The 10,216-nt window shown below is 33.5% G+C and overlaps 1 protein-coding gene across 23 annotated transcripts in view; it reads right to left on the bottom strand.

The window, feature by feature from the left end:
- Positions 1 to 384: 384 nt before the first annotated feature.
- The window catches only part of LOC124407472 (ankyrin-2-like), a 99,509-nt gene continuing 89,677 nt past the window's right edge, over positions 385 to 10,216 (bottom strand). For 14 of the 23 annotated variants that reach the window (XM_046883623.1, XM_046883764.1, XM_046883756.1 and 11 more), the window contains 4 exons: positions 9,487 to 9,555; positions 6,730 to 8,646; positions 4,895 to 5,111; positions 2,504 to 2,582 (listed from right to left, as the gene is read on the bottom strand). In XM_046883623.1, coding sequence (XP_046739579.1) covers positions 2,576 to 2,582; positions 4,895 to 5,111; positions 6,730 to 8,646; positions 9,487 to 9,555 — 2,210 coding nt within the window. In that variant the 3' untranslated portion in view covers positions 2,504 to 2,575. Of the gene's footprint in view, positions 2,427 to 2,503; positions 2,583 to 4,894; positions 5,112 to 6,729; positions 8,647 to 9,486; positions 9,556 to 10,216 lie in introns of those variants that run through there. The other 9 variants (XM_046883690.1, XM_046883729.1, XM_046883675.1 and 6 more) reach the window with 9 other exon arrangements.

Raw genomic sequence — 10,216 nt, 5'->3', positions numbered from 1 at the left:
AGTGATTTTTGTAAAGTCTTTTACATCACGTTCAAATTTCTCTACTTTTCTCAGAGATTGACATAAGCCTCATCGTTGAATGCTCTCCGAAAATCGAAAACTGAATATTTTGATTCTAGAATGCAGAGAGTGATTTAGATTATCTTCGCACCTCGAGCAAACATAGTCTGTACACGCCAAGGCAAGTCTATGCTTTACATTTGCCGGAATTGAATTTGAATGCAGATAGATCATAAGCTAAGGACTTATGAGATGCCATTGGAGATGCTAAACCGGATTCATATAAATATAAATGAATTAGAATCTAAGATTTGATAGAAGACTGAGTATATACTGTATATATAATTTATAATTATATAACTTGATGTAATATTATATTAAATATAATTTTTCAATATCTTCTTTATTATGCTGTCATTGATAGGTGTCACACGATAATACAGTATGACATTATTTCGTTTAATATTACGACATGATGCGGCACCATTAGTGTATTGACAGAGATTTTATATTTTTATTTATATTTTAGCATATAATAGTAGAGCTGCTCTTTGCGAAGCATACTGCACTGTCCATGAAACTTCAACTAAACCGTATAAAAATTGCTTACTGCGAAGAAAATAACAGTTTCAACTTAGGACGGTATGTATACTGGTTTTCAAATATCTTGGTGCAGTTCAATGATGAAACTGAAAATTTTCTACATATCTATACAAGTTATATATGAATCATCAGAAAGTACAAAGTAAAAATATCGACCATATTGTACAAAAAAATTTAAATCAATGTATAGTTGATATAAAATTGTTCCATTCAGAGGCCAGAGTTAAAACAATTTCGTAGCAGGTGGCATATACAGTATAAGTATATTGGTTGTAATTTCAGTATAACATCTACATTGTAGCAATAGTGATTGTGCCTTTGGTCCTTGCATCAGGTGGCTCAAGGCAAGACTATTTTGTATGTATAATATATTGTATCGAAGGTATTATAGATAATAATTTATAAATTCTGCATGTATATTTATATCTTTTTTGTTTATTTATAATATAATATAATGTATTATATATTAATAGAATATCTTTATTCTAGAAGATTTTCTAAATATATATTATACTTTTTTTCTTTTAAAATGTGTTACACACTGAAAGCTAACGTTGCCTAGCCTAAGATGAGTTTTGGGCTGTTGAATTTTTTCTTTCATACCACGTGGACTTCTTACAACATAATTATATTTGCATGAACCTTTTAGTAAATAGTATAATTTTATTATGTCCATTCAATTTATTTCAGAATAATTATTACGAATTCATTTTGGTGTGTGTTGGCGATTCAAAAGAGTAATTTTTTCTCTCAAATTTTCCCTATACATAAATAAAATATTCACGTATCGTATCGTCATAAATTTTCAGTTATTTCAATAGTACTATTATGTATACAGTAAAGATGTATAAGTTATGCTAAGAAAATAATTGTAATAATATACACAATTAAAAATTGTTAGGAAAAACTCTTTAAATAAGTGAAATTTACATTGCAACGTCGTTAGTAAAATGACCATTTCTTGCCATAAATAAAAATTACAAAGTAAAAACAGTACTAGAGTCTCGATTTATTGTGCTTGAAAATTCGTTTTCTTTTTATAAAATGGCAAGATAAGGTATTTTTCTTGTGGAATCTTAATAAATAGCGGTGAAGCTTTCTCATTTTGCCACCAAATGCCGAAGCTAAGAATAATTCTTAAGAATATAAAAACTTTAACTTTTCTAGTAAGCGACGCGTGGTGGATAGACCTAATTTACCTAAGGCTAATATCGTCGATTAACTGATGCAAAAATCAAGTTACTTTGACAAATTATGCATTCATTTCAACTCCATGCATATTATTACGTCCATCAATTTGCATCATAAATATTGGCAGCTGCTCTAATTGAGGCAAACATTCTTCATGAGAACAAATATGGATTGATTTTCTGACTGTGAAAAATTGAAACTTCACTGACAAAAGGACCAGCTTAGTGAAGACTAGCAAGGAGCTAGTCCAACTAGCAGTCCCATTATTGCTCAGATAATAGCCATAACCATGATATCATTGATATTCTTTTTTCTCGAATATGGAATCCTGTTCGATACGCGAGGATGTAACGATTGGAATTCATATTCTATTGTATAATACTTCAATGTTCCAGACGTAAAATATGTGACTCGTAACTTCAGCTGCTCCGATATATTGAATGATTCTGGTTCGATCATCGCAAAATCATGGAACTTTTTAAAAACTATTTTTTGTTTATTGACCTCGTCTTTCTTCGGTCATGAATTGGTCGACGATGTTCTGCATAGATTCTCGAAGTTCATCGGTGCCACCAGTAGTGCCGCTTGCCACAGGTACTGATACTGTCACTGTCCTAGTAGTTTTGGTTATTCTGGAATAATAACGTCACGTTGTTATAGAGGGTGGAACAGAAATGATTGAAAAACGAACTAAATTACTAAATTATACCTTTCTTGAGTTTCGGGATTCACTTCGGTCGTAGTGGTCTCCATGAAGGATGGCTCGGTGTGTTGTAAAAAGTCAGACTCTGCGTAATAAATGTAAGTTAGGTACTTGGATTCAGTAATAAGTATGAGTTATATCGGCTGCGTTTACAACTTGTTCACATTGACATAAACATTAACAATATAGAAATGTTTCATCGTCACATCATGCCCAAACAAGGGGTAATTTTAGACAAATATGAAAAAAAAAATATCGACAACATTGCTAAACATTTGACAAACAATGGTTGGTACGTATTTTTACGAATTCAAGCCAAATTTTATGCATTTTTAATTCATACTTGAGACCGCGTAACTGAAAAAAAGGAATATTTTCTCTCTCTCAGAATCGCTCACACATATAAAGAATATTTGGAAACTTGATGCTGTTAAATTCGAGAGGTATACTTTAGGCTATTTACTTTGGACCATTCTAGAAGGCTTCATACTTAAACTGGGTATTTAGATAACTAAGTAAAAAAAATTCATGTTTACAACAACTTTAATGGCACTTCAATTGCGGAAATTTTATCAACTTAGTTGAATACTACTGATAATTGTTTGTAGTACCAAATAAAGGTAAATTCAAAGATACACATTGCAGCAAGTATATAAATAAAGAAATAAAAATACGGTACATTGTTATACTTTTCGATGAATAACTAACATGGACATTGTTTACAGAACATAGAGGACTGGTATTTTGTTGCATCATTTAATTTATTCGCATAATATGCTCCTTTTGTTATAGTGTTGCTGCGCGCATCAAGCTTGTGAGAAGCTCTGTTCAGGGTGCCGAATAAAGCGTTTAGCAGTTAGTTGTATTTGACTATTTTCACATAGAAAAATATTTTAATAATGTAATAATAATAAGTATTCGAGAAAGTACTAACTACAATGTTAGTATTGTTAGACGAATAATATGTTATTATTTTATTATTGCAAAAGAAAATTAGTCTATATTGTAAACTGAATAAAAAGGCATTTTTACAGCATCAAGGTTGTTTCGAAAACATTTCAACCTTTTAATTTTCCTTGAAAACGTATATTTAGGAGAAATTTTGTTTGATCAGTTTAAACTAATCATATGGCAGACAAAGACGAAGTATTACTATTAATTACATTGATATTTGGTATTTAGCATGTAAGATAGCCAATAAATATAGAACGTTACTGTAAAGTATTAAAAGAGAACAAGTTTCGTCAATCTGTATAAAAATTTGTAATAATTTTTCTACAAAGATGAACAGAATACTTATCTTTTTGATATCAGTAGATATCTGCATCACTTAATTCGATCTGTTTTGAGAAAATCATTAATTCACTATTCATCATATTTGTCTGCCGAATATGTTTAATTATAAAATGCAATGAATTTAAACTCAACAACTACACATACGTACATTTGAATATTGTACTTACTTGACGATTCGCCTAACAATCCTAACTTCATACCTATATAACATGATCGTTGGTCCCTCTACACTTTAGCTTTATCTTGATATCCTTATTGTTATAAGAACTAAATGGATCAGACTTAAAGTAAAGAGCATTAAAATATTTCAAACTTCACTCATTGAAATTTCTCTACAAACGTGCAATAAAAAATCAAATTTTCATCACTAGCATGAATTCTACATAAGCCCTTGAAATACTAAAGTGCAATGCACTACAAGATTGAAAAGTCAAATCATTTTCAATGCGACATTACCATGCGATGTATATATGATAGTAAGAAAAATCATGCAGCATAAAGGTTTGACCAAACGAACTATTCAGTATTTCTTAGAAAAAGAAAGCTTGTGCGTATTCATTCAATCTTATAGTATAATGGAACCAAGTTTATTCTACTAATTACCAGTCGAGGATATTCAACCCTGGTGAATCAATCCCATCAGACATAACAATTCATGGATAATTCCCTACCGATTCAAGAATACCTTTGCACAAATATGCAACGAGTAACAATAGATTCTAATCACCTATACGATTACACCACAACTTTTTTTTTTGTACTACTCAGGAACTAGATAGTAGATTTATAAATAATAGGGAAAAGGCACATGGGAAAGCACTTTGCCCATCTGCACTTACGTGCAGCTTTTATTATTATCACTGACATCAGTGAGAAGCTTACGATACTTACTCTACACTTTGACTTTCAGATAATCAATCAGTTGAGTAGATTAAATGTTTTGCTAAAATGAGATTCGTTTTCGAGGAGACCTGTTGACTAGTAGAAGTAGTTTAAAAATTAATTTTCATATTTGACGCCCTTGATTACTGGTTAGGCCCATGTATAAAAAGGATTGCTCAATTATCTTTAAGATATAAATAGAATTAACGTTAATCGTACCCAGCTTGCCTTGGGGCATGGCTGGAGAGGGCGAGGGCACGTCGGAGCGTACGAGGCTCCAGGACAAGAATAAGTGCTAGCAGGGCCACCAACACCGCAGCTGCGACGCCCATCCAACATACGCAGCTGGCTCTACCACTAGTCCTCGTCCTAGGTTTCGTCCCTATCACACTGCTCTCAGAGGTGGAGCACGACGATTGTATTGAACTGCGCACTGCTGCCACGCAAACATTATTCTTCTGATCAATAGTTTTTACTTTTTTTTAAGAAATTTACAATCTCAATTCTCCAACTGCAGTTAGTATAAGAGAGGAGCTAAAAAAGCATGTAGATTTATATATATCTAAAAACCCTTCGTCAGCCCCACACATAAAATCCGAATCTTTTTGAATACGATGAAGAAGTTGATTAAAGCCATTGTAAAAGAATAAAGTGATTGATCAAAAAAAAAAAACGTCAAATACATTATGTGATGTATAGCACACATAAACATATGTACACTAAGAAGTTCTTGATTCCAATATTACGTGAGTAAAAATCGAAAGAAGACCGGATTAGAGAATCTGTGTAACTAACATGAATCCCACGCCAAGTGACATTAGCTTCCGTAACTACACAATCAGCATATGAAATTATGACAAGCATCACGCTGGTTTATAATTTCGTTTTTCGAACTCAATCAATCCTGAGTAATTTTTGTTCAAATGTCTGTTCCTAATCTATATATTGAAGGCTACAAGATACCTTGTAAATAAAAATTATTGAAAACATTCTTATTAAAATTGAGCAAAATTTCCACTAACAAGGCACTGAACTCGTCGAAGTGAAAGTCATCTGCAAAATACGTATTTTTACATTATATACTGGCTTTCGATGCGTGATGCGTCTATATTCGTTAAGGAATTTACTTTCAGTTTTGTTATCGGAAAAGGGTAACTATCATAATTCATGCATATTGATTGTAATACATACATGATGATGTTTGATTTTTCTCAATACATTCAAGTGTTGCAATCGATGTATCGAATGGTGATTGGGTTACCCCAGATATACTCTTTTAGTATAACTGTTCTATTCCATACTTAACTGGGTTAAAGTCATATCGTAGAAACAATGCATTGGATATGAACGCTTACATCAAAATCCAATACACGAAAAAGTATTCACAATCCCCGCAGGTGTGTGTTCATTGCGAATGCGATGGATCGTTATGCTTAGTACCTATATCCATAAAGCAATACGCCAATTACTTCCAAGCTTCATTTTTCAGTTTTAGTAATGTTGTGCAATCTTTTAAGATGTCCAATGTTCAATTCAATTCATACTGCTTGCAACTTCATGCTAAATTTGTCAATGCCATGCATTCAAAGTCGAGAGGTTGTGAAAACGGTTATTCATGCACATGCTTCGTGAAAGTTGTCTTTTGTTTATATACATGCCATAAGAAATGTTAATGTTTATGTGCACATGTGTTCATCAGTAATTGCAACTCGTTATGCTGCATGAATTGGAAGATTTCTTGTCACATATATTTGAGCAATTGAAAAATAATGGAATATAGAAGAGAAAAATTTTCAATTCCACAACATGTATTCTATAATTTCGGTTTGAGAAATTCATGAAACTACTAGGATACCGATAATTCTGAGTAATTCAAATTTGAATTACATGCTAGTTTCATTTTTGATATTACATATAAGTATGAGTACAAACTAGTACTGCCAGTTTCTATTAAAAAGCGTATCGAGTTCCAATAATAGAGTGTCGATATGTTTTCGAGCTTGCTCGAAATTTCGAATTATGGCTGTTAGTAGCGGGATATGTACATTGCTTACTTAGAAGGTTAGCTGTGAGTGAGGTACCTTGGTCGTCCTCCAATGGGGACAATTCTGCACCTTCATGCAGGGCGACGTCTGATCCACTAGAACTTCCTAACGTTCGTCTCTTGCTTGGGGATCTTCTTCTTGGTTGGGGTGAACTATCGCTATCTGATTCGCTGTTGACTTCACGTCTTGAACTACCATTTTTTGAATAAAAGTCTCCATTACCAGAGCCAGGCGAAGTGTCTAATGAGAACTCTGTTTCCCAATCTTCTGGCCGCACATCTCCAGATCGTACAACGGTTTGCCAAGTTTCCGGTTTCCCATCACTTGATCTTTTCGTAACTACAGTTTCGGTCCATGTTTCAGGTTCAAAGCTACTAGATTTCACAGTTCTTATAGTCTCTTTGACAGTCTTAGCAGATGTGATGTTACCATCTTTGAAGAACTCTTTGAATTTTTCTGAATCTATAGTGTCTCCCAAACTGCTTTTCACTATAACCGTTTTAGTACTTTTTCCATCTTTGAAATCAAGTTTTTGTAAATCTACGGGTTCACCTGTACTAGTCTTAACTGTGGTTACAGTTCTCACTACCCCTTTTCCATCTTTCAGTAATTCTTTATACAACGTCGGGTCGATTGGCTCACCTGTTTCAGTCTTTAATGATTCAAGAGTTTTTGTAAATTCACCTTTCGTAGAGAGCTCCTCAAAGTCCTTTAAAGATAATTTTTCACCAATTTCGTTTGTAAAAACTTCAAATGTTTGGGGTTGGGATCTCTCTAGCTCCTGAAGTTTCGACGGATCTATTTTCGTTCCAGGAGTAGAGTGTAACGTGGTTACTGTGTTTCTCAAACCGCTACTTTTTACAATGTTATCAAATTCTGCAGGACTCACTACCTCTGTAAAACTTGTTGTATAGTCTGGTGCGGTTCGTAAAGAACTATCACCTTCCATCACATCATCTCCACCAGACGTGACTATTCTCCTAGTAATGGTTGTGACAGTTCTTCTACTGGCACCTCCATCTGTCATACCCTTGAAGCCTTCTGGATCTACTTCTTCCTTTGAATTGGTACGAATAGTTTTTAAAGTTTTTACAGCCTCACCATCTTTTATGAGTTCTTGTAAGTCACTTGGATTGATATCACCAGAGTGAGTACTTCTTGTTATAAATGTTTTGACTATTGTACCATCTTTTTTTAACTCATCATACTGGCCGCAAGAAGAACTTGGCTCTAAGTCTGAAATGTGTTCAAACTTCTCTTTAAATTTTTGTGGATCGATACTTTCGCCTAAAGTGGACTTTACAGTAGTTATCATATTTGCAGTGTTATCTTCCTTAACTAACATCGATTCCGTAGAATCATTATTAGTTGTTTTTACTGTTGTATACGTTTCTGTTACTGTTTTGCCTTCGCTTGGTAGACCTACTTTTGGAGAAAACTTATTATCTTGTGATGAACTTTTGAGTCCTGGTAATTTTGATTCTACAAACTTTGTTGTCACAGTCTCAGTTACAGTTGTCGTACCATCATCAGTTGTGAATTCTTTGATAACTGTCTTATTGCCATCTTTGGTTGTTTCTTTAATTTTTACAGGAATTTTACTCTTCGGACTCTGAGGCTCTCTAAATGTGCTCGCAGATATTTCTTCCTTGACAGGACTGCGTCCCTTCTCCTGTGATCTTTTAGGTGACTTCAATGAAACCTTGGACGTTTCTGGAGATTTCTGCGGCAATTTTGACATTGGCTCTGGTATTTTAGTTTTGGGGCTTTTAGGTGTTTGCGTTGCTTGAGTATCTTCGATTTGTAGGTGTAAGTCAGTTTTGGTGGACAACTTGGAGGAGTGGCGAGGGGCAGGAACAGGTTGCTTTGACGGAGCAGAAGTAGCATGCCTCTCTACAGTCCCATCAATCTCAGTAGAATCATGCCCTGACCCATCCAAAAGGACACGGACAAGAACAGGAACAAGGACATAAAGCACATTGATACACACTAATAATCTCAACTCCCCAGCCCAACAAGGAGATGGGCTTGACTTTACATTATACATATATATTAATATACATATCTATGTAATTAATATATACTTTTTGTCTGAATTATGTTTTAGTTAGTATCAATATTGCAATAGGATTAGTTTATATGTAAAAAAACACACATTAGAAAATTACCTAGAGTCTGTGTTTGTCTTTTACTAAAAGGTATGAAATTTTCTCACAGTAAAAGACTAACTAAAGTCAATTATTTGTGATGCAAACTCTCCTCTCATGAAAGAAAATCATATAATAAACATATTCAAGATTCAAGTATGAGATATGATTATCTTATAAAATAAGGGATTAATCAAATATTGTACAAAAGGTAACAAGTCCTATGAAATGTGTACGAATCAACCACTGAATTAGTATACCAGTAGTGTTCGTGTAAGGCTCATTATGGGACTGTCGTCAACTCAAAAGCTGTTTAAAGAATCACGAGAAAGCGGGTATGCCGAATACAGCTAAGGGATTTTTATTCCTGGCTGACGATATTATATGATATTTCACTAAAATTTGAAGCAATCTCATTGTCCTACCTTTCAATAAAAGATATATACAGACACTACGTTTAGTATTAATTGATCAAACGTATCAGTTAGTGTGAAAGCGTTAGCAGGAGTGCTAACTATGGAAGATAAAGCTAAATACCTGAGGGTACCAAAACAGTAGTTTTACTAATATACTGACTTCCCTGAAATAATGTATCAACTATTTTTGTTTAATATGTTACCTGGTCGCGTGAGAGAAAGCGATTGGTCAGCTAGATCTTGAGCTCGTCTCGAGGCCTCCTCTGTTACATCTGAAATTGATAGATTAAATGTGAGTTGAGGAGTGAGAGATGAGATTACATTGAAAGCAATGAATTAACAAAGATTAGATGAATGATGTGTTCCCTGCATGGCATACCTCGGTTCATGCGTCACTAGTCTGTAGTTTCCTGTTAATTGAATGAGAGATATTACTTACTGCAATAATATAATAATATATGATCTCTATATTGTACTATACAGGAAAGTATACACAGCAATAAATGAAAAACTGTGTGTGTGGCAAGATTTATCACTGAAGTAGCAAGGTGTAAAACGGCACAAAATCCTGTAAACATGCAGTAAACGAAAAAAATGAAATATTCAAATCATGGGTAATACACATTAAGGCTGAAAATATATTTACAAAAATGAAATCAAAATATATTATTCGATATAACGAAGTGTTATTTCTTTGAAATCGTAGGATGGACATGGACAATTCATATAATGAGGATACATTCACAGAAGTGGTTCATTTCCATAAAACAGAATTTCAGTCTGTTCGAATCGATTAAGTACTTCCAGCATGATTTAAATGAGTGTTATTTTTAATATAAGTTTAATTATGAAATAACTTAAATTAATGTTAAACACGTTTCTGAATCTAGCCTGTACTTAAAAAATGTTCTATACACTAAAAATGATAAAAGT

The sequence above is a fragment of the Diprion similis genome, chromosome 1 (genome assembly GCF_021155765.1).
Source record: "Diprion similis isolate iyDipSimi1 chromosome 1, iyDipSimi1.1, whole genome shotgun sequence".
NCBI lineage: Eukaryota > Metazoa > Arthropoda > Insecta > Hymenoptera > Diprionidae > Diprion > Diprion similis.
This window is presented reverse-complemented; position numbering and strand designations above follow the sequence as displayed.